General features: G+C 45.2%; 1 protein-coding gene and 1 long non-coding RNA gene across 3 annotated transcripts in view; one reads left to right on the top strand and one right to left on the bottom strand.

Annotated features, from left to right (window-relative positions):
- LOC114880410 (puratrophin-1-like) overlaps positions 1–25,592 on the bottom strand; it is a 193,485-nt gene that overhangs the window by 166,030 nt on the left and 1,863 nt on the right. The window contains exons 1-2 of one of the 2 annotated variants that reach the window (XM_029196409.2): positions 15,268–16,408; positions 4,262–5,149 (exon numbers count right to left, since the gene is read on the bottom strand). In XM_029196409.2, the coding sequence (XP_029052242.2) occupies positions 4,262–5,149; positions 15,268–15,306 (927 nt within the window). In that variant the 5' untranslated portion in view covers positions 15,307–16,408. Of the gene's footprint in view, positions 1–4,261; positions 5,150–15,267; positions 16,409–25,592 lie in introns of those variants that run through there. The other variant, XM_029196401.2, reaches the window with a different exon arrangement.
- LOC114880491 lies at positions 19,835–20,438 on the top strand. The gene is made up of 2 exons (XR_003790083.2): positions 19,835–19,974; positions 20,097–20,438. It is a non-coding gene; the product is annotated as an uncharacterized LOC114880491 (long non-coding RNA).

Genomic DNA, 25,592 nt, shown 5'->3' with positions numbered 1-25,592 from the left:
TCGAGAATACTGTGGCGAATTTGTACTCGACTCGAATGAATCTCTGTTCACTCGACCATTCTATCGTATGAAAAGTTCAGATTCGATGCGACAGAAAGAAAATCCCTTTAATAATTGGAAATCCCTCACCTTTTATCCGTGCAATTTTGAAACAAAGGTCTATTAGATACGCGTAACAAATAGCAAATCATCGATTTAATTCGCTAATCATCGTCGTCCGATCGGTCGGTTCCAAGCTTCCACATCCGTGAACGACGAACAATTGACAGATGTAACCATTGACTCGACCTCGTCGATGTCCATTAATTACCGGAAACGTGACCCGTTCGTCGATGACACGCGCTGCACGGCTCATGTGCATCGGGCACAGCAAGAAGATATCGCTGTATCACGAGCATCACGAAAGAACGTCGCGTCGTCTATAACAGGGCGTCTTGGGTTGAACCTCTCTGGCCAATCACTTTCTCTCGACGAATACGTCCCGACGCTTTTCCCGTCTGTCTAATCTTTAGACAGCTTTAACCCTTTCGCTGCGGGAGAGTTCAATGCAAAACGCGTATCATAGTCACACATTTTGCCAACAATGTACACGGTCCTAGCTGAGGAAAAGATGGCTGCAAGAAGTTTTGCAGCCATTTCAGACGATAGTGCTCATCCATTTAATTTTCGAATAGCGAATGATGAATTAACCGTCAGAAAATAATGACTCGTTGCTCGTCACTTTCGCCGCGTTTTAACATCCCGATCATCGCAGCGTTTGAAATCCCACTTGAACCTACTCGCGAGTTAATCTCCTATCAGCTCCTCGTTCAGCTATGCCGTTAACGTTCCACCACACGGAAGACGAAGAGGGAAAAATGTGTCAGGTCACGACACTAATTAACGAGGCGGCAATGGTTGGATGCGGCGAACCGCAACTTGTATCGCGAACGCAAGCGTGTCCGACGAAACCGCGAAATTTAATTGCTTATTAGCCGGGGATGTGTCGCGGCGCAGGCTGCACGTTGAAATGACGAGAAAACAAGACGACCTTGAAAGTCGATCTCCATCGGTGGATGGTCGCGCGGACAGGGCGAAGAGCCGAGGAACGATCTGCTCTGTTCTCGATCGAGCTCGATATACGGCAATGCTTCAACCAGCGAGAAGCCGAACACGCTGTAAAACATATATTTAACGGTAGTCAGGTACCGTAGCGAGAGAGGATTGTAATCTTATACGCTTCAAGTGGTGGGTATCGGGTGTTGCCGTTTCAAACACGGCAGAATATTAATGACGAGCCGTTTTTCGAAAGGGAGACCCACCATCGCGGGGCTCGCGCCATCGAGAGAAAAAATATCGTCGATTGAAGATGAACGGAATCGTGCTGTATCTCGAGGATCATCGGCGATTAGACGAGTCGATAATTCGTCTGATAATTGTAGCTAAGAATTTCTCTTAATCATCGGTGCTGTAATAACAGCTGTTTGGATCGTAACTCGACAGTGGAAACTGCAGTTTACTCTGTTTACAATAAAGAATTAACAAAATAGAAGCCAGTTTAAGAACATCATAAAATTTATTCTGATCTAGATCGATCGAGCAATGTCATTGTTGCGGGACGTCGAGACAGCGATCGACCGATCGAAATATCGTCTCGGTTCTTTGGGTTCGCACGAGCATAACCCGGAAACGATCGTCTGACACGAGACCCGGGTCCGTGAACGTTGACACCTTATTATCGAGGTGCTCGGGGCCAACGATCATCGGGAAGAAATTGCTTGGCAAGCTCTCTGCACCGCGGCGAAAGTCTTCCAGTGAAAAGAATGGCCCGCTAAACTATATTCCGATCGGAAGTCACGCGGAATAATCCCGGCCGTGGTTGTCTTTCTCTTTCAAATGGATATCGGCCCTGCGATTTGATCGGCGACTCGCGATCGACCATAAACCGCCACGGTTCAACGAAGAAACGATCCTTTATCCGGACACTCGAGAACACCTCTACGTAACCGGGCTTATTCAATATCTTCCATATTTAAAGAGCCGCGATGGAGATGCTAATAATGAAACTAGAAAGGTACCTGTTCGCTACGCCGTTGCAAATCTTGCTAACGTTTCCTACTTGAGTCAGCAATCTACTAGCCCTGCTTTTAACCATTTTTACCGCGCCACTGTCTCTTGTGTAATAATCGCAAAACTAGCGGTGAAACTTGACCAACAATTTCTTTATTATTTATTTTCATTTATCTATACTGTAGAAGGCTGGATAGAGAGATTTTAGGAACGTTTAAGATATTACGAGACCAGAAGTACCCCAAGAGTTTCCAAGTATTCTCATTTCAATAATTTCAGTCGCAACGTTAGAAAAGTGTACGAAATTACACGGTTAAATCACATACAGAGTTTGCCCAGCCCACACGATCGGTTCTGCTTCTTCGAATGGGCCCCAGCAGCCCGGAGGAGAAGCAAACGAGGAAGCGAGCACGTGTTGCGAGGAAGTGCGTGCGCTCGACGTGTCTCTCGCGATCGTAAGCAGCAACGAAACCCTGCCAACGAGTAGGTTGTTTTAATGACGACGATGGTGGCAACAGCGGCGTAAAACCATCATTTTACTACCAATTACAATAAATCCAGCACCGTATTCCGTTGATCGTTTTTCCGCGACGGAGGCGCGGCTTAATCTATAATCGGACGCGTAGAGGTAACGGTGCTGTGCGTGCACCGCTGAAATCGAACAACAAAGATGGAAAGAGGCGTGCGTGGTGTACACCATGCGAGAACCACGAATCGCTCCATCATTTTCCTTGGCTACACTTTCACGACTGATGATCGGTTAGCGTTTCAGCGACGATCGCCATGCTGTCGGCTGCGTCAGATTTACGCCAGCACCCTGTGCGCGCGTACACGCGTTCGAACCGTACCCACGATCTGCTCACTGAACACGATCTAATGCCAGTGCGAACGCGCCCGATTATTGCCTACCTGTGACTCTGACCGAACACCATTCTCGTGGCATAATTTTCCATCGAGACAACAAGTGGAACGAAGGAAAGATTCTAACTCGGTTCAAATATCGAACAGCCCCGATTAGTAACCGAAACTCACGATAATATAGAAAGCATCGAACAGTACAAAGATGATTAAATGAAATCGATCGATCAGTTTTTCTCTCCGCCAGCTCTCAATTTCGAACCAGAAGGTTTCAATTACGGTCGTTGAACGACATTTCCTCGCAGTCGAGACACGCGTTTCGCCGCGGGGTTTACAAGTGTTTTTCCTTGGCCAGCAAAGGCGATTGCGCGTTCTAGCGCAGCGTGAAGCAACGTTATTGCAAGCACGAGCGTGTAACCGTGTCTTTCGGCGCAGGAATCGCGAAACAGAGAACGAACCGGGATCGTTTGTCAACTGACCCACCGGTAACTCGTGTACAAGCCACGTACGTGCTCGGATCCCACGAGTCATGTTCCCCCCGCGAACTGTCATCGATAAGGCGCGATCGATAAACGAGAGACAAATTCACGCCGATCTCAGCGGCGTTACACCCACGCGAATTTCATTCGAAGACAACGATCGAAGGAGAAGCACCGACGCGGTCCTTATAAATTCACTGATAACCGTGAGCCTTTTTTCGTGTCGCTCGATCCTCGAATTTCGTTCGAAAAAATTGCGTGTAAGAACCAACCGAAGCTACATTGCAAATGAAAAAAATTCGCGTTACATCACAAACTTCGTTCTCTACTTTCGAACGTTAAATTCGCGTTCGGTTCGACTCGAATCTGCTCTATCCCGAGTCTCCGCCAATTTCCGTTCCCATGCGACGAACATTTCGGTGTTTACAAGAAATCACGGTGTTCGTAGCGGTGGCGCGTGTAAATCACGGACGACGTTGAAAGTGGTCATCGTAAATCATGAAAGCCGTGTAAAAACGTGGCCGTTACGGGGCTACGTTTACTCGTAACCGTGGAAATTACGTTTTAATCATCGGTACAAGTGCATTAAGAGCGGCGGCATAAATTACTAAGCGGAGAGGCCAGCTCGAACCACCTCTATGTGTGTTGCAATTTGCTTTACTGCCGTGCACGCGGCAACCGTTTGTGGTTTGTATTCAAATGGGCGCTGCACGTTCCTTTTATACTCCTTGCCAGCTTAAGTACCGTTAGAATCGATACTACCGTATCCGCATCGGCAGATCGATCTTATCGATCGTATCGAGGATAAAATCTCGTGTTATGAGTAATTCCTGTGTTCGATCGATTCGCGAGTAAACAAACAGACTTCTACTCACCCCAGGCAGAGACAAAGCTGGCAGGATTTCACTGTCCGTTCCTTCGTCGCGCGACTCTTTCTCCTTTTCCTGCTCACCATCCACAGCCGATGAACTATTCGATTCGACGATCACCGTATCCGTCACTTCAGCTATCAGTGTGTCGTTTGAATCGCACTTGTTCAAGTTCGTGTCCTCGGTGGTCAGCGTCTCGAGGGAAACCGCGTCGTTCCTCTCGCACCCTTCCATTTTATTCGACGCGGAAATTTCCTCCACCGTGCACTGATCGTTCATCGAGTCCTTGGCATCCTCGTACAGAGAGGTTCGACTTCTTTTCAGCTGATTCCTTCGATCATCATCCGTTAACCTCGATAAATCTTCATCTACGGTCTCGTCAAGAACGTCGTCCTTGTTCAGATTCGTCGAAGGATCGCTATCTACTCGCAGAGTCGAATCATCTTCGTCTACAGGGAGAACCGGAACTTCTTCGCTTTCCACGACCCTCTGGTCCCGTGATTCGGTATATTTCTCTGGTAGAACATCGGTGTCCTCCTGGTGAACGCGGGATTCGTCGAGGTACCAAGAGGTACAGTGCTCCTGACGTTTCTTCTCGGCGATACCCTCGTCACCTTTCGACAACGCGCCTTTACACTTTCTTAGATAACTTTTTACTTTCTTCGTCTTGCTCTTTCTAGTCTCCTGGCTCCTTGGTAGAGTACCACTTTCTGGGTTCTCGTTGCTTTCGCCGGGAACCGATTCTCCCACGATTCTCGACTGCCCACCATCGACATCTTGCGCTGCTTTCGATTTTGAGTCGGGGATTTCGTCGAAGAAGGTGCACGAGTCTTGGTCCGGTGCCAGGGACCAGGTTTCTTCTTTTTCCGGCACGCGACGCTCCGCCGGTATCACCTGAAACAAACAATTCGAACCGACGTTATTTGATGAATATTGGTGAATATATCTGGGATTTATTCCCTTCCGCCAAACAATTAAGGGAAATGGAATTCGCCAATATATTATCTGGAGCTTTCAGCTTTGTTTTTATGACCACGTTCGTTTGGTTGAAGACCATTTAGGATATTGCATCGGGGGAAACGTGTCTGCGGATGTGTTTTATGTATTTTAAGAATTGGCTTATTGCGTCTACTTTACCACTGTCAGTTCGCTGACACCTCTAATCCTAAGAGATTCTCTATATAAATTATCTACAGCTATTGTGACAAACGAGTCGTTTCTCAAGATTAATTCGCGTTGATCTACGATGGGAAGAAAGCTCTAATTCGATTCTATTTTGCAAGAACAGAGTTCCGCAGCTGGCAACGCGGTGGTACGGCGCGTAATACAACTGTATCAGCGGCTGTCCGGCAAGGTTCAGCACTGCATAAAACAATAGGCTTATAGTAAATATCGTGAACGGCGCGGCGCCGCGGCTAATATTAACTTGGAACGGTGCATAACGATGATATTTTACGCTTAGCTTCAGCACCACCTTCCCGGGCCGTGCCCATAATATCATCGTGAATACAACTTCCCCGCGTAATATCTCCGATTTCATAATGCACACCGACTTCCTGCTTTCCTGCCTTCTGAAATACAGAACGATCCTCTATGATCCTTAGAATGTCGTGAGTCACGCGGTACCTCTGACTTACGGAACCGTCTACCTTTGCTAGTTATACACCATTTTACACGCGAGCGAATCGTTCTTTAACCGATACAATCTCATACGTAATTACTTAAAAAGAACGCTGAACACGTATTTTGAATGAACGATAACTGTAGTGGCGATATCTTCGATATTGATCATCTCCGAACCGCTGACTCGGGATGAATGTGAAGAGAGAAGAGAGAAGGTAAAGAAGATTGATAATCGTTTGGAAAATGAGGGACGCATACATCAGGGAACGTGTCGCGTTTCACGGTGCAAAAAATAAAAGTTGAAAAACCGAAGGACCAAGTATCGCGTTTAACGTCATCATTTCTCACCATTGTGGCGCGAATACATCAGGAGCTTATCTCCTGGTTCCGTTCATATTTCCTGAGATTTACGCGTCTTCTGTGACTAAATCGATAAGCGGTTCGTCCGCGAGGACATCAATTCTCCTGACCACGATGCAACACTAGGATATTCGATGTTAAACGCGGAAACGAGCAACGAATATCTCTTCGTTAATAAGTCTGCTTAACAGAGTTTGCATGTTTCTGTTCGGCGAGGGTTTCGCGCTCGCAGTGGAGCGCGGATCGACAGCGCGAGAGGCTGGTTTTATCGTTCGAGGAGTCTGGAAGCGACGAGATTGAATCTCGGCGATGATGCGATAGCGAGATGAGGCGTGGGAGCGAGTCGAAGAGCTAATCTTTCGAGGCAAGCAGCTCATTCAAAGCGCGTGTCTACCCAACCCGGCCGGTTCCCTCTTCTCCGAACCCATCAAGAGGGAAAGTACACTCGAGCACCGTCTTCGCCTTTCCTTCTGTACTGCGCCACGCGCGGAAAAATCGCGGAAGAATACTAAACGGTCCTGCCAGTTTATTGTGAGAGGAGAACGGATAAAACGTACACGAACACCTTTTCTCTCGAATCGCAATCGTGCCCGAGACTCTTTTTATCAAATTTCTACCTTTATCTCGAATTGTTTTTTCAAGAGTCATAAACAGAATCCATTCGCGTGTATGAATATTGCGGCACCCTCGTGCTCGCCAACCGAGAAATCAAAAAGCTCCAACTTTCCCGTGAATCTTTGTGCTACAGTCTCGCCTCTCTAACAGATACAAGCTCGGAATTGTTATTTAGAAAGTTAATGCTCTGTGTTTCATATCTATTGTGTGATCTGTAAACCGAACGAGTTGCGAAGTTATTAGCACCATGGACCAAATGTAGGTACGTGCGCCGCTCGAGTACGCAGCATTCGTTCTGCGCATGTGCGTCTGCCGCCCAATCCAAGTGTGCGGCCGAGATCGCTTTCCCCTTTCCCGAAACCGAATCTCCGGACTCAACGATCTCGATTAAAACGTCGCACAGAGTCAGCGTACTGTGACAACCACTCGTGCCCGATTATTTATGACATATTTTACCGTTCGAAAGCGATAATACTCGGCGTGACACGTGAAATCAACGCGCCCCGTGTACGCCGCGTTACAGGATTCCGTCGCAGACGGCGCTAAATCACCGCACCGCCGGAACCGTGGGTGAGAGATGCGTGTGCACGGGGACACGAGCGTACAGCGTACTGTTCTGTGTACGGAAACACGTTAAAGAAATGGCCGAGCGCAGTCGGTAGTCGCGGTAACGAGAAGTTACCGATCGTCAATGCGTCCGCAACGGGGATTTTATAAATGGGTACACAGGTAAACGTGCATTACGGCATTACGCAACCACTCTTGCTAAAAGGGTGTACGGTCGCGGATAATTGCGCAACAATGCTCAACGAGACAATGAAATATCGTGTAATCGCGAACAGTGAGAGAAGCTGCCGGTGTTGCATACACTGGGATCATCTTTCCACTGTGTCGTCTGAAACGTTCAACGCCAACCATTTCCTGAACTTATAAACGCACGGTTAAACGACATACATCGTACGTGTGTTTGCGTTCCGAAGAGAATGCCTGAGAGACTCCTAGTAGTTTCAGGAGACTCCAGAGGAACGAGTAGCGGTCGACTGCGTCTCATGGACACTGATAAAGTATTCGAAAAAGCAACTAACTGTATACTTCCAATCCGCATCTCTCTACATCAGGAATACACAAAGTACCATATTCACGTGGAAAATCTAAACAAGAAGGATAATGATCTCTAAGTGCAATATATCAAAATAATGGAATTTTGTCCTGGCTCTACTGAAGATCTCACCGGTAAGGCTATCAGCATGCCCTAACCTTACACGCTAAAAAGTTTACGGAAGTTGTGGAAAATTACTTCCTAAAGTTTCAAACAACTGTATTATCAACTATAACTGTATACCGCGAACTGGTTAAATGGGTTTTGCTTTTTTCATATCAACGCATTAAATTGATAATCACGATGGAAATGTTTGTCGATTAGATAACGGACTTCGAATATGAATATATATCTGAAGAGGCGTAAAAGCATCTCGTTCATGAGCCAGGTACTCGATAACTCGTTAATGTAAAAATTTTTTTAATAGATTATCATGTAGGGAAAATATGTGATTCGAGGCTCAGCTAGGTGGATCGTAAAGATTTTTTACGGTAAGTTAGTGAAACGATCCTCGAGACGGTATCCCCGCGGTTGACACGAGTATGTAAAGTCGACTAGCTTTCCGGTGCAAGCAATAAGGAAAAGAAGTCGCTATGGAACACTTAAGCTGGGGAACGATCGCGCACGATTTACTCGCGGAATTAATTCCTCGCGAGCGTAGGAACGGGTTCCCGCGAGTACGCCCTCGAGATAGCAAAGCTTACGGGAGTGGAAAAGGTCTTAATTAATCTTGCTGCCCACCCCCGTGCTAAGGTGGCAGGCAAACGGTCCGGTTATCGCGACGCGTCCACTCGTCCAACGACAATGTTAATTGGCCCGCGAGTAATTTATACATCGGTACTCTATCTGTCCGCCGTAGGCTGCTGAAGCGGAATGGATTGCATTAGGAAACGGAGAGGAGCGTTCTGGACGACTTGTTCGTAAATCACGCAACCTATGAACAAACTATCCTTCCGAGAATGCGAAACAGCCTCGAGACATCGCGAAACTGTGAGATCGAGTTTGATTTAGAAAAAGAAAAGAAAGGAATCCTTATCGATTTGATGGATCGCGAGATCAGATCGACGAGACATTAAAAAATATTAAATTCGATGATTTTGCGATACAGCGTTGGAAGTTGATCCCGACTTTCTACAAAGCCAATCAACTCCCGCTTAATTTCAACTTAAGAACAGATCCGATTCAATGTAAATACCCAGAAGCGTTAAATGACTCCTTAAACCAAGATCGTTAATCAGAATTACGCTTGTACATACGTGAGAAGCTGATATTTTTGCCCAGTCATGCGACCTTACCAAGCATATTTCAAGGAATTTCAAGGCAACATACCAAGTTGTTTCAAACTTATTATTTTCTGTAACAATTATCCTTCTGAGATAATTTATAGTCGCAATGATCGTTCGATCAGGTATAACAATTGTTATAAACGATGATCAACAGAGATAACGCGATTAGTTTCTCACAGTGTCAGCAATCGTTTCGAGCGAGGATTAAAAGATTTTCGACGCGATTATGCTCCATTTTGACTTTAATGCCCGACGATCGGCCCTCTCGAATAACTCGAGCGTGAAACCTCGTGAAATTCGAGCTTAAATTTCACCCAAGTCCATTGACGTCTCCGTAGCTGATCGTCATGAAATAAGGTTATTGAGATATAATCGCGGTCAGCTAAAGCGAATATAGAGAATCGATGGTAGACACGGATGACCGCGGGTAACAAACACATGGACGGACCAGGAAAGTCCTGTTCGTGTTTCACGTTCAAAGAACGAGAGAAATTTGGCTGAAAAAAAAATGCGGGCTATGCGGGTGGCCCGGCTACTAAAACACCAAAAAACTTTCATTTAACGCTCTCACATTAATCCCACGATTTACCAACCTGCTCATCATATTTCGTTATCCAACACCGAATTCAAAGTTTCCTCGCAAGTAAAGTATTTAACGGTGCACCACCATCTGTAATCCTTCTTTGAGAAAATTCAATTTGCCAAATGTACTCGGGTTTGCTCATTACGCGCTGGATTTACGCGGTGCCAGAACAAAGAAAGGGAAGTTTGGCTCACCTCCAACTAATGTCCAATGAGGTTTCCATTACAACCCGGCTTGGAAGAAACGAAATTTCATTCACGAACCACGTACCGGTCATCGTGCACGTTACGGTAGTAACGAGAGTACGTGATCACCATAATATACGAGATCGGATAAATTGTAGATAGGCGCCTGATTTGTTTCTGCTACGAAATTCACCGTGAAAAACGCTTAAATTATCTAAATCGATAGTTAGGTTAATTAGATCAATAGAATTTATAAATCACCCCCTTCGAATTCAACTCTCATTTTCACAACTCCGCGAGTAAAGAAAACTCAGACCTCTTTCAAAGGAAAATAAAGAAGAAACGAATGAAACACACCCTTATCCCTTGATTAACTCGAGCAGACTAGTATCCCAAATATCCGACACAATGAAAGAGAAGATTCACGTTGGCGGAAGTCGAGGCTACCGGGCAAACTCGATAACCCCGAGGGTTGCGTTGCCCCGATGAAATGTACAATCCAAGGGCAAGGTAAACCTTGAGGAAGGGAAGAAAATGAACAGAGAAAGAGAGAGAGGGAGAGAGATTCACAAAGTGACGCCGTTTCAAGGGAGAAAAAGCTTTTTGTTACGGGGTTGGAATCCTCGGAGCGACCGCGACTTCGAGCCTGGAAGAGAGGGTTGGAGCGGACAGGGGAGAAAAATCGATTTCAGCCCCACCCGGATACGATAGACGGCGAACGGAGCCAGTGCCCTCGATCCTTTTGCACCCCCGTAAACCAGCTTCAGAGACTCGACTGAGCTGTGCTTTATAATAAGACATTTTATCGACGACGCGACGTGGCAGGTAGAAAATCGCCAAGTATATCATTTGTCAGGACCACCCCCTGCTCCTATCTATCTCTCGTGAATAAGTCGTAAGTGCCTCGAATCCAACGACTTCCTTCTGCCCGAAAGATGTCTTCTGCTTGAACACCGTGACATCTATCAAGGCGGCTTTTAAGTACCGTGATGGAGTTCTTTAAGGGTAGTTTCCTGGCGTTTATAAATGTTTAAATTCCACGCCTTTCTCTCGCATCTTTAAAATAGACATACAATTGCAGCATTCAGGATGATACACGCGAACCGAGAAAAAGCAAATACAAAGCGACCGCTCCTGTGCTGTTTGTTTTCAGAAAAGTGGGCGTAGCAGCTCGTAAAAACCGTATTGACAATGCTATTAGACCAAACGGATTTCTGCTTCTCCTCGCGTGTTTGCCAGAGTCTCGTAAAATTATTTAACTTATCAAGAGGCTTTACGTTTCCACGCGAAGATTAGACGCGCCTCTAACACTTCTTCTCAAAGCTATTACAATTTTTTCAACGCCACGTTCAGCTCGTTCATTATCGTTAAACGAGAATGTTCATGATAACAAATTTACCACTGATCGGGGGAAAATAAAAGACAGTGTTTTCCATTAATCGTGAAGCACGATTTACCTTTGGTTCGATTCTGGTGAAGATTGAATCACATGTATCTTCGAGTATTCGATGCCTAACATTATCTAGAAAGTAGAGATTTAATGTTCGAAAATGTTGAACGTTCGCTATGAATTATACGAAGAATGTAGCAGCAATGGAAACGATAGTGGACTGAAGTCATGAAAACTGGTAGGAAAATGTTTCTACACACGTATGACCCACTTGATCTTATCTAGTGCATACCTATTTATCTATTCTAAAATTGTAGGTGGAAGGTATGTTCACGAAGGGGATAAAATTCGAAAGGATTAAAATTAATAAACAAGCCTAATAGTTAAAATAATAACTTCTCAGGATACAAATTTTTCTGCTAAAAGATGAAAATATATTTCACCGTGGTTTCAAGAACGATATTCCATGAAAAAGGAAAATCAACAGACGCACGTTTATCGTTGACCCCGGCAACCCGTGGCTATTCCCGGAGCAAGTATACCCGACGAAACTTAAATAGCCGACTGCAGACACGATTATTGATTCGTAACTGCATCGAGCCTCCCTCTTCTACCCTCTCGGTGCTCGGCAATGCACGTTTCTGTTGGCCTACTTTAACTCTGTGCAAACGCTATGACGATTACCCTGGCGGCAACCGGGAAATTCTGTTCACAGTTTCGCGTGCGACCAGACGGCTCGTTCGATTTTCGACCGATACACCGAAACGCGATCGATTCCTCCTACTGTTTATAAAGGAGTACGTGGCGTTTCTGCTCGAACGAGCACGCGACACGCTTGTGGGAATACACCGAGGACGAATATCGGATGTAACGAGCGGAAAATCTGTTTTCCCTCTTGTTACTGCTTCGAGAAACTGGGAATTATCGAATATTGAAAGTGATCATTTTATCCGATCAGAGGTCATAGCTGACTAATTGAAATTTCAATGATGGGAAAACGGGAGATAAGAAGTTTGCAAAGGTGCTGAATCTGTCATAGGTCAAAGCAATCAACGATTCAAGTAAGAACGCGTTTTAATCCCATTCGATTGCCGCTCGATTTTCCCAGCACGATCCGGCCAAGTCGCGGTTTGAATACCGAAACGTTTTCAAACCCTTTCCGTTACTAGAAACCGCGTGTCGATAGCATCGAACGTCCGCCACAATGCAACGGTTTATGCAATAACCAAACTGAATTCCGCGGAATCGTTTCGCAGGAAGCAGAGTGTTTCCAGGAAACAGCAAGATCAAGTGTCATTTTATTATAAATGAGCAAAAAAGAACAAAAGAAACGTGGTGAATCGTGATAAGATGGAAAACAGAAAATGTATTCTAGAGAGGAAAAGTAGGATCTCTGATGTCACAATGCTTCAGGCTCGAATGTTCATCCGCATGAATACTTAAAAGCGACGTGATCGGGAGACGAAAGATAAAGGAACGCTTTACTCTGATAGCTGACGATGGAAAACGAAAAACTTGGTAGCCAGTGAGCGTGGGAACTGGTCAACAACTCTAAGCTTCCACGGTGTCCTTTCGCTGCCGAGATTCACGGCGCTAGCGAGCAAAGACGCCATTCGATTTATTACCCTTTACATAAATCACTTTTTGCCATTACCGTAACAATCAATGAAATGTTGAAAGGAAACGCATACCCAGTTCCGACTCTCGATTTTTATGAATAATTCCACGAATCGGGCTCAAAAAGATTCCACGGAAGAATTTTTAAATTAAAAACCCAAAATGGAGTCGCTCAACGACGCGATTCCGCCACGGTAATTGGAGAAGGTGAAACGAATTAAGCCGTAAGTGGCTTTCTCCGTTCGCGTCTAGTGATAATTTATGCAGGAAAGTTTGCATTATGCCGCTAATAGGGCTGTTTCGATGATATTTATAGAGCCGTTTCATAATACGTTGTACTCTAGCGAAGTAAAGCGATAATTAGAAGCTGCTCGTTGGGCGCACGATATCCATAGCTGGGCCAACTTTTCCCATCCGTTTTTCAAGCGGATAGAAGCGGGCGAGTTACGAAGTATACGCTTCGAGTTCGCTCGCTTGCCACGCGAAGAATCGAGAGCCGTCTGTTTGAACCGTTCGCGCACGTGCGATTCTCGAACACAATAGCTAGAATGGCGGGGCAATAATCGTGCCTCATCGAGACGAATCGCGAGCGTTCCGCGTGCGGGACGGCCCAGGCAAATTCGAGAAAGCGGAATGATCGGTGTAATTACAACGGCGCGGCGCACCGCGGCGGCCTCGTAACTTCGCTTCAGGCAGTAGAATAGGCAACCTTACAGCAGCACGAACAATCTCGGCGTAGTACATTATCTGATTGTGCTGTTCGAGTTCGGGAACTGGGTTTCAGGCTACTGGTCTTGAAACGAGAGGAAGATATCTACTGAAAGATATGTTTGCACGCGGAGATTCATTGGAAGCTCACGACGACTTAGGAAAGGTCTGGGCGCGATAGGAGTACGGTTGCACGACCTCTTTTTCCTATAAGGATTATTTTTCCTTTCGGTTCACCGTCAAAGAAATTTCAACCCTCGAGTATCGTCTCTTCTCGAGTACGATTTATTGTTGAAAGGTGTAACAATTAGATCTGGCACTTTTTCAGCGACGAAATAACGAAGTGGCAATCGCGTCGTCCATCGAGGAGCTTCTTCAGCACGATGAGAGGCAACGAAGCGCGGAATTTCATATCCATAGCAACGCCTCATCCTCTCGTTTCATATAATATACTAGAAATGTCCTCTGACGTTCGACACCAAAAGCAGAGAAAAGACAGACGAGCAAAAAGCGAGGACATTTCTACTACAGATCGAAACGATGCTACGTATAAAATGGTACTAAAAGACTATGGCTGTTTCTTTGACGAAGAAAGAAGTCCAGGAAATTTGTATCAGATTTTAATTTCATATCAGTTAGCTAGAAACGGAGAGGATAGAACACGCGGTTAGACAAGGTATGTTGGTTTTTTGCCTAGAGAGACTGGAAAGAGCGTGCCTTTGTTTCCTAGTTATTCCTGGTTATTAATTAACCAAGCCTACCTGACTTTTCTACGTTTGAACCTGAAACGTATCGACCAATCGACGTCGTCTGGCCGACGTACACGCTTTCGTTCCTGCGTTCGACTCGAAATTCCCATTAACTCTGGCTACTCTGAACGAGATCTTAGAAGCTGTAACGACCGCACAGAAGTAGCTTTAACGAAGCAGAACCTTTGAATTACATCCGTAAAGAGCATGTGAAAACAATGCAGAAAAACTGCGAAGCAACTAGGACAAGAAGGAAGCTAATAGGCTTCAACGATTCAGAGAAGAACGAGGAAAATGGACTCCTTAGGAAATGAGACGGCTTCCGGAATAAATTTAACGATGCACAGTGAAGCCAGAGTTAAGCAGAAATTATTTCGACGAAATTTTCAGAGGGACTCCCTTTTGAAGGGCTAAAAGAATCGCTGTTTCATCGCACAGATAATAAGCTCCAAGAGGAAGAGCCAACTACGGAAATTGCTACGGAACTGTCCATTTGCCAAACGACTGGTACCTCCGTCGTAACGGAGGAAACGACAGAAGCAGGCAACGTCAATGACTTCGTTGCAAGCGTTGACAAATGGTATCATCGATGATAAAGGCAAAAAAATGATAACCTTTTAAATATATCCTACTACTTGATTCGAAAGAAACATGTAATGGTTGCTAGCTGGCTCCACGGTGGACCCGTCGATGTACAAATGGACCTTAACGGTGAGGGGGCATACGAGGGGTCAAGAGTTCGGAATAGGAGCACGGAAACTATGTTCGCGTTCGGAGAGGACAGAGGCCTGGTGTACCTTCTTCCGGCGCAGCAGCTTCCAGTCGAAGTGACTCATCCTGTTCGGCTCGTTAGCCTCTCTTTTATCGTGCCTCGTCCTGCACAGTCGCGGCTCCTTTCGTCCCGTTTCACCTCCTTCTCTCCTTTTCGTTCCCGTGTCACCCTGGCCGCTCGATTTATTCCCACGCGGAGGCGCACCGCCTTTCCTCTCGGTCGAATGGCCGAGCCGGGTCCCGGCTAGCTTTCGTTGACGCGGCTCAACGGGAACGACGACCAAGAGGAACACGACCGACACGAGACGTTATGGAGTTTGCATTCCCGACACGGCATCCTCGCGAGCCTCCACGCTGAAATCCTCATTGTTCTCCGCTCTCTCGCGCCCCGAGGATACGTGTCCTTGGCGTGGACACCGGCATCCGCCCACTTGAAATACACGCGAACCGCGGGATCCTTCGAGAAAGCAAGATATTCGCCAAGGCTTTCCGCCTGACTTTTTCCCCTTTATTTTATTTTAGTTTATTTTATTTTATTTCATTTTGTCCCTCTTATATTCTTTCTTCTTTAACCTGGCTGTCCGCTTCTTCGTACCCGTTCCGAGTCTGACGGATGAACCGCACTCGAAACAATCTATCCTCGCGTTAAGAGGCTCATTTTTTCTCCTCCTTCATAAAGTCTACTCTCTCGTTTAACTCTACGTTGGTTCTCCATGGCATACGCAGCACGCGTCTTCGCGGAAAGTCATCGAGAAACAGGCACCGTATAAAATCCTCATCACGATTATAAAACAGGAACTGAATCACAAAACTTTCATCAGTTTTGTAGCATCGGTCGCCTTTTATCACGGACGATCGATGTCTCGCATCCCCGTAGGAACGACCAACTCGCGTGCCATCCTCGGAAACGGCCCTCCGTAACGAACCTCTCCTCCTCGAGGTGCACGTAAAATATTCGCGATTCACCCTGCTACCTCCACCACTAACACTCGCGCACAAACACTACAAGACGAGACTATCGACTGACCCGGTTACAAAAGCGGCGCTGTCAGATGCTAGCCGAAGGATACCGCGTCGCTTTTTTCCAACGGAATATCGCGCGCTTTAAAGGATGACGGGTTGGTCGGAGTGAAAAAAAATGAAGTGGACAGATCGCGACGAGGGTGTCATCGAACGGAGGATGCAGGGCGGCGTACTGTCAAAATATCTGCCGTCTCCACGGAGTAGACGATGTGCCGGGGCTCTGCGAACGGCGCACCACACGAGCATGCGTGATGACTTGCTCGCTCCCGACGCTCGTCGACGCGACGCGGGGATAATCGAACTGCTCTGCCATCGACTCGCCACCAGTCCGACCACTGAATGAAAGTAACCCGCGGACGATGTTTGCTCCAATGGTACGCGGATTTTTCGATCGTGATTGTCGAGCGTTTCTTTGGGGGGTGACAATATGGCACGGCCTGATATTTCACCCTCGGTTCACGTAATTGAACCGGTAGGGCTAATGGCTCGAAGGATGTTGCAGTTGATGAGCTTTTCCTTGACAGCGAGGGTAAACAGGGTATCGAATGAACTATGTTCTTAGAATTGGCTAAATTCCTCTGAATGGTCGGAAGATTTTCTGGATCGATGGAACGGGAAGAAGAGGATAAAGTTGAAGAAAAAAGAAATGCAAGCTCATGCGGAAATGTATATGCAAATAACGCGTGAGTGAGAGACTGAAAGGGGTCGAAGAATCGCTTTCCCACGGTTTGAAGCATCGAAGAAAGGCCACGAAATTGTTTATCAATGTCGAGGAAGATTTTACGGTTTAATGGTGCATTGTACGGTCTCCGCAGCGGGCAACGGGTATCTGCGCTGTATATCGGCGAGGAAAATACGTTTTGTCGGATTTAAAGCGATGATTGTCATCGGCGAACACAAAGGTCACGGATCTTCTGCTCGTGACGCTCGCGTGACTACGAAATCACGGTCTTTAATGTCGTCGGTAAAGTCGCGAGAGGATGTCTGCACGTCGCGGATTCGCGTTTCGTTTGATCCCTTATTCAATCACGACATTGAATGTTTCATTTGGACGACTCTTTCATAAACGATATCAACGAGCCTCTTTTACCTCATTGTTTTCCTGTTTAATTTGAAAGAAAAAATCATAAATCGTGACGCGAACAATTTTCATTAGAATCATAACGGTGGATTCTTATTTCAATCGCAGCATCGAATTTAATTTCCACGTGGCATCGCGTGCCCTAGCCATATTCGTACCACTTGCACGAAACCTATTCCAACTTCCTCAAAGTCGCATTTCAACGATTCAGATTAATTCGTGAGCTCCTCTCTGTAAATCAGACTTCAATCTCCTACGCGTCCATTACGTGAACTTTCGCGATCTTTGGACCTTAATAACTCTGAAAGTTTCCTCGGGAAACGTCCCGCGGAAAAACGTTTCTAGACGAACGCGAAAACTTTTCGATTGAATTACATTAACGTCAATCGTGCCGGGGCTGAAATGAGAGTTTATCGTTGAAAATCGTAACGGCGGAGTATCAAAGGACCGCAGAAGTGAAAATGGATGAAGTTTCGCCCGATGATATGTAGGATTTTCACTTGGCGGGCGAACGATCACGCGAATTGCTTCGCGTGAGATGAAAGTACGAGAAATGAGTAGCCGCGGCGGATTTGTGAGATAAGTAAGGCGAACACGGTACCCAATAAATTCTGCTCCGTTTTGTTGGACAGCGTAATCTCGATTTTAAACGAGGGAAAAATAAAATCGATTCAAACTAATTGCGGCCTCAAAAGCTTTCGAATGAATTCGATATCATAATTTTAAAAGACTTCAAAATAAAAGAATAAAATTTACAGATATAGAAGGTTGCTGATTTCATTTTAAAAATTGCCACGAGCAAAATATATACTCGTATATTTGTCTTGATCGATAAAATTTTCAAAAATTTCCTTGTTAATTACGAGTGCAATAAATTTCGTATACCGTTATCCTCGCTACAAGTTGCGTGTGTGAAAAAAAAGACCGCGATGCAATTTTGCGATGCAAGTCTGCTGGCGCCATCTGTCAGAAAAAGACCGCACTAGACGAGTCTCTTCCGTGTTTCATCAACAATGTAGACGGGATGGGATCGTGATAGAGCAAGAGGACCCGGAATACAAATTATTGCAAATTTGTATGTAAATCGGGCCCGAGTTATCCGTTTCACGCTGCATTTTTGCCAAGTTGATTCGCGTCAATTATTCGAAATTTGCTTCTTTTTTAGCAGATTTTGCATCTTCGATTCGCGAAGATTCTGGTGAAAATGTCACGATAATTGGTATGGAAGTGGCTCGTTAAAATGGTGCACCGTTTAACGAGCGCGAAGGATGGAGGAACGGGCACAGCAGTACGTCTTGTCTCCAAAACCGCAAATTACGAGGGCAATAACGGGGGCACGTGAGCGATTCATCGCAACAGGGATCGCCAGCAGAGTGGAGGACCGATGTAAAGAATGTGTACGCTCCGAACGAAGCGCTATGATTCAATTACGGGGTAACCGGCATCACGATCACGTGTAAATCAAGATAAATCGCTGGTGTATCGGCTATCCCGGTTCGACGATGTTGCGATACCGCTGCCGGATAGCAATCAAATTGTCAGACGCTCTAAGTGCGAATCCCACTTCTTCGTTGCTCTAAATATACGACGAGTACTCGTCCTGTTACTCCTCCACCATCGCATCCTCCTGCTTCTACAGGATCCACGAAGAGCGGAAAACATCGGCACCAGGTGTCGATGATACGCTATTAACATCGGCTAGATTCCCTTCTAAAGATCCTGTTAACTTACTCGCTTAATCACGCACGATTGATTTCTCCCTTGCGATCCGAATAAGATGTGTGATTTCTTCATCCTCATTAAGTAATTGAATATCGTTTACATCGATAAAATAGAATTTCCGATGAATCAAGTTCAAAGTCGATCCCATATTTCTAATCGCTGCGTTATTAGAATGCTTTCCACCGAGTAACAATAGGAATGCATAATTCATCGAAACAAAGTCAGGATCCGTTCTACTAAACGGATCGTCGTCTAACAAGGATCATCTCGTGCCGTCTTCCTATGCGGAGCTCGGTTAACCGAACAACCAGAGATATCGGCTGCGATCTAAAGAGCTTTCGAATTAATACCAAGGTAATTGCGAATCTAATTAGAAGCGCGAGCGTATCGCGCATCGATCTAAAACTCGTTGCCGCATTTTCGCGTCTCTACAAAGAGATTCGAGGAATGTTGAATGACTTCGTAATTGTACGACATTTAAACTGCTCGTCAGGGTTGCTTGCGTAACTTTAATAACGTTTCATCGCTTTCGATGTCACGTTCATCGTGTACACAAGTTGATTGGTAGAAAAACGTTTGATCGTTGTATTAAAGTTGCTCTTGCAAGAGCACCTAAATTTTTCTGTTTCATAAACGGTGAGAAACCACGGTATGTTACATAGAGCTTTCCTATCGGTAAAGATAAATAATTACGTAGGTAAAGTCTTCCTAGGACGATAAATCTTGTTTAGAACGCGGCCGTTCATTGTATCGTCGTTGTTCCACGGTATCAGAGACAAGCAGGAAGAATTTCATCGAGTTCCATTTCAGCTAAACGTTTCCGTATTCGCGGAAAGCGTATCGACAAGCGGTGAGAGTGAAACGTACGCGATAAAGAAAATGTCGAAAAAACAAACACACGCTCGGGGTAAGTGTTAAACAAAAGCTTATTAAAGAAACGATCACCGCCGATAATTCGTAACAATAGGCGAGAAACTCCATTGTACATTGTCCTGATCTGCTATCACGTTTATCATCTGATTGATTTAGTGCTTGCCAGAGGAGACAGGTTAAATCGGTAAGAAAAACTTAACGAACGGCGTTAACGATGAAAAACTCGAGCAACCGGAAGAGGAAAACAACGCGAGGACAAGCCGAGTTTCGTTTCATTGAAGAGTCTCTTGGTGGTTGTTGCACTTTCTTGTCGGCTAATGAGTCAGTATTTATTGCCTGACCTTTGACGGTTCAGGCACCCTGTCTTTTCTTCGGTTTCTTTCACTACTTTGGATACCATTCAAATTAACCCTTTAACGACGAAATGCCATCGATTGAAAATGTTAAGTAAGACATGCGCAAAACTGAAATACACGAACGTTATCGATAGAAGGTTAACCGGATTTAGTTTGGTATTTTACGAGTTTCCACCAAAAACGGTGGTAGTCGCGTGGTAGCGATCCCACGACAGAAGAAACGATAGTAATCGAACGCTTAGATAAGCAACGAAGGAACCCTGATATGTACTTTACTGCGGAACGTAACGCGATGTATGTACACAGAAGCCAACTAAGGAACGAAGTGTTTCAATTTATCGCTGGCTGCCACGACTCTCTGTGTACAGTTACTCGTGTGAACGCCGACTCTAATAACATTATAAATAAAGATACGAATCTCGTGCTCGCTTCTTCACCCAGCGCTGTTTCCAAGCTGAAACGATACGGCATCCGTTTACCATATACCCCTGCATCTATCCATTCCTCGCGCCATCAACTGACAATTAAGCGGCTTTATCGGCTGATTACGAAATAGTTTTCATTGTGCGCCAGCTTCTTATAACGATTTTTGCATACCATTCGATCGTATACCGATAGGGAGATAAAGAAACCTAATTCTGTTGCGTTTAGATATTTCAAAAGCATCTCTATCGGTTTCTAAACCGAAATAATGGTATATACTAGAAACTTTTCAGATAACCTAATATTTCTGTTGGTCCCAGTTATCGAGGTGTCGGTCTAATTATTCAAAAACTCTGCATCGTGTCGAATCGTCTATCTGCATACAAGAACCGCGCCGGCATTCAACACGCACGCTGATTAATATTAATTCCAGCACAACGGATCCTGTCGCGACATCGTGAGAGCGTGAGACAATTTCTAGCATGCTTGTTTGTTTTACAATTTCCCCCTTTTACCGCAATTCCAGCCAGATTTCTTTTTATCCTTGACAAAATCACCGGAACGATTCGATGCTTTAACGTTCCTTAACCCTTCACCCGTATGATTCAGAGTTGCATCGAAAACTTGGATGCACCGCTGCAACACCAGAGTTTCACCCGTCTAAGCGCAAACATTGGCTGCTGTTAGTTAACATAGTTTATGAACAAACATTTACCTACCCGTCCAAAGTACTTAACAGTGTGTTCTTCAATAATATTGACGCATTCGAGTGTGCACGCCTGACGATCCGTAACTAACTTCCTTCTAAGCCGATCAGAATTTTTTAGCAAAAAATCGAATCCGGGTCAATCGTAGACGCGTTTACCGTTTTTTTTTAAATAAAGAAACAGCAATGTTCCGGCCATGGAAAAGCGTGAAATGTGCAAGGCAATGAGGAAGCACGCGTAACGCGCATTATTTATCGCCATTGCTCAGGAAGTTCCTAGCCGAAGTTACGAGGCGATCGAAACACCGTTTCTACCGGCACCGGGGGACTTTCATAAAATTTTACGCGGCTACGTTCGATCGAGACTTTTCTCAAGGTAGAAGACATAGTTTGAGGTCTGTTACGAAAAGATGCGCCGTCGTATCACAGTATTACGGAAACGATAATAGAGAAGTGGTTGAAACTAGGTCTACCAGAGATTACTCTCTGCAAACAGCCGGCACACCTTTATGAAGACAAATTAGGTACCCGTTGTAAAGTAAAGATAACTTCAACATCAATCCCAAAGAATAAACTTCCCGCGCCAATTATCGTACTTACGTTTAAAGAGAAAAGAGAAACAAGAGAAGTCCAAAGTTGGTGTTCGACCTTCCGGCAGGAAGACAAGTCAAAGGCAAGGAACCGGAGTCCTCCCTCGCCTGGAGAAACTCATTATACAACGTGGCTGGTAATATAATTCATTGCAACAATAACGTTTCTCGACTGTAGTACTCTCGAGCACAGACATAACTGAATGCTCTTTCATTATACTAATTTAAATTTTTATGCCTAACCCGGCCGGGCGAAAAGAAGTCCGGGAACCTTTTGTGCGTCGACTGCTAAGCAACTATCATCAATTATCTTCCGACATTGGCAACACGCTCGTGGCACATCTCGTTCAAAAGAACGCCAACCAGAAGAAGAAGAAGAAGAAGAAGAAGAAAGAACAGAGTGTTATCGACTCTTTCTATCCTTCGAACGAACATTCACCTTTCGTTCAGAAGAAGACAAAGAGAAACGAACGTTTTAGAGCCGAGTGCGTCTGCTTTGCGACGATATGGATTCAAGACAATGCCCATTCCTGCCGTGAAATTGTCTTAATTGCGATTAAAGTTTTTGCCCCGACCGACGCCGGAAGTTCCTGTACACGTCGAGTTTCTCCCAACATAGCCGCGATACTCTTAGATTATTATCGGTCTAGGAATCGTACACATTGTTGGGCCGAAATTGTTCATTCCACTTCGTTCGTTTCACCCGAGTGAATTGAATCGTTGAAACTCGACCCGCGGCCTCATTATGCCATAACGTTCGCCGATTAATCGGACTGATGGGTTGCGCGTGGAACGATGTCGTTTACGTTAAACAGACTAACTGGAAGACGATGGATGAAAGTATCAGTGAATGAAGAAGGCTCGAAATCGTAACACTTAGTTTGCTCGATCAACACAAGAAAGAATCATCGAGGACTCTACCGGTTCGAGTTCTCGCGATTGATGCTCGTTAAGGAAACGGTTTCCGGTGTTTCGCAAGCGACGCAACTAATCTTGGAATAACCGACGCGTGTAGTAATCGCGTCATCCATCGTGTTCTCAGACCTCGATGAAATTCGCTACCTATTTTTAGATGGTTTTTATTGAAAAATCAAATCGTTAAGTCTAACGTCGATGTTTAACCAGCAACAAGCGGAGTTTAAAGAGAAGAGGGAGAAGGGCACGCGTTTCGTTTCGTTTTTTCGATGGAATTTGCATATAGTACCTTTCTCTGGGCCGCACGAACGAAGGAAGTCGGCCGTCGTCTAGGAGCTCGATTAATTAGCGGCGAAAGTAAGTGAAATTGCGCGCTGTACAAGCGCATCCCTGTACGAGTTCAGACGAGGAATCCTGCTACGAATCGTTGTTCCTTCTCCGCCGCTACAAGAGCAGAAGGAATGCCTGACTGTTTTTTCTCGGCTAATCATAATCGTTTATGTGTGCCACGGGAAAAACGATGAAACGAGTACGATCCGCATTCCTCGCTCTGTTTAACGGCTTAGTTCCCAAGATGAAACTTTTTCGACTGATTTATGAATTCGATAAACATTGGTTCATCAACGACACGGACGGAACGTCTTTCACAATTTTCTATTGCCATTATATTTTCCAACTTGTTAGTGAATGAAAGGGACTCGATGCTGATGAGAGAGACGAAAGGGTTAAACAGAAAGCGTACGTTTGTAAATCAAGACAACGTGTTTTCAGAATTCTCCGAGGGCCGGTGGAAACAGAACCAAGGGCAAATATGTGCCGAGCAATAAATCTGTGTCAACGTTGAACCATGCGTGTATCGTAGGTTGCTTGGTGTCATTGTTAAGACAAGGATCGCCTTTAAGCAGCAGGAAAATTATCTTCTTCAGGCAGAGAAACGGTTCCACGAGGAACCGGTAATGCATATCAAAAGCGATCCCTGTGATTAAACCGTGAATCGTCGTTTTTCTTACGTTTTTGCGACCAACGACCGTGAAACTTAGGCATCTATTAAGAATGAACAATGATATCATCGATCTAGACTCGTACACAGCATGGGATTCTTCCAAGAAAAATAAATGTCCTACGTTAAAACTGTTGCTCGTTGAAATACCGCGCGTTTTGAAGAAATTTAAGAAATCATTAATCAAGCTGGTAACGAAACAATGAGACGATTTTCGGAACGGTGTCGAGGGAATTGAGACGGCGAACGATTCGAATTTACAATTAGTACACGCAAAGGAACAACGAAGAGAACGCGATGCTCGTTCGTTCAACCGCGAGACCCATCTCACATGGCTGATCCGATTTGCAACGGCCGTGAACGTTAACAATAGCGATTAAAGAACCATCGATCAATCTGTCCGCCTACATTCGTTCAAAGCGAACACATTCTTCTCGGTGTTTCCACTTTCGATTCAACAACGCGCCGATAGTGGAACAAATTATCCCTGATAAACGGGGAACTCTTCATCGCGGTACGATACGAGCAAACGAATTGAATTAACGAACACTGGTGTTTCATTCTTCCTTTTATCCTGTAACCACGAACACGATAGCCAATGTGCAAAACACAGAGATACTCGACAACGAGGGAAAACGCTGCGTTAAATCTACAACCGATTGATAAAGCTGCGTTTAAATTGCAACAGGGTTAATGCGTTTCTTTGTTAAAATCATGACGAGGATTTCTCTGGAATAAGAGAGAAACTCGACCAATTACCATGAGTGCTAATTTATGATAATTCTATCGCGATCAAATCGCGTGCAGACTTTCTATATTAAAGAAAATTTGTGTGTCAAACCTTTCGAACGGTATGAGATCATCTCGAGTCCGCATATTGTATACAATATTAGACCTATTTAGTTTGCCTGGAAGAGCAGACGCGTATACCGATCGATATTCTTCCTGCATACGTAATCAAAACGGGCCGATCCATTGTCGAGAACGATAAAGGAAGGTAAAGAGTGTGGCGGCGTCGGTTGTTCAGGGAGAAACAAGAAAATCGAAATAGATCAGTGCACGCCCACGCGACGATGTTCCTTAGCGGCGCGGCGTTCGGGCACGATAAAACCGGGAAACGGTACGCGGGTTTCACGAGGTGTTCCAACCAGACGAGGACAGATAACGAGATACAGGGAGGAGAAGAAGAGGGTGGCAAGTCGTATTTATCACTGAAGGATCCCGAAGAGCGCACAATGCGAGGCGAAAGAGGCAACCGCTCAAGCGGTTCCGAGCCATGCAACGAGACGCGATGTAGTGCAGGTAGATTTATGGAAGGTGGGAGGGAAGACGGAACGAAAGAGAGAAGAAGAGAGAGAAAGAGAATGTGTTTGTGTCGCAGGTCAGCCGCAGTTCACGGTCACGGGGACCAACCGCTGGACTAACCTAACGTAACCTGACTCGACGACCGCAAACTGAATTGCACCCCCTCTGACCCCTCGACATCCCTTATTCCTCCTGTTTCTGACCGCCTACAGCTCCTTTCTTTCTCATCGCTCTTCCTCTCTTATACTCCAGTACAATTAGATGAAAATGATGTCTACTTCAAGAATGAGTTTTCCCAAAACCTTATTGAGATTTACTTTAAATTTCAAACAAAAGTACAATTGAAAAAGCTATTTG

Source organism: Osmia bicornis, chromosome 5, assembly GCF_907164935.1.
Source record: "Osmia bicornis bicornis chromosome 5, iOsmBic2.1, whole genome shotgun sequence".
NCBI lineage: Eukaryota > Metazoa > Arthropoda > Insecta > Hymenoptera > Megachilidae > Osmia > Osmia bicornis.
This window is presented reverse-complemented; position numbering and strand designations above follow the sequence as displayed.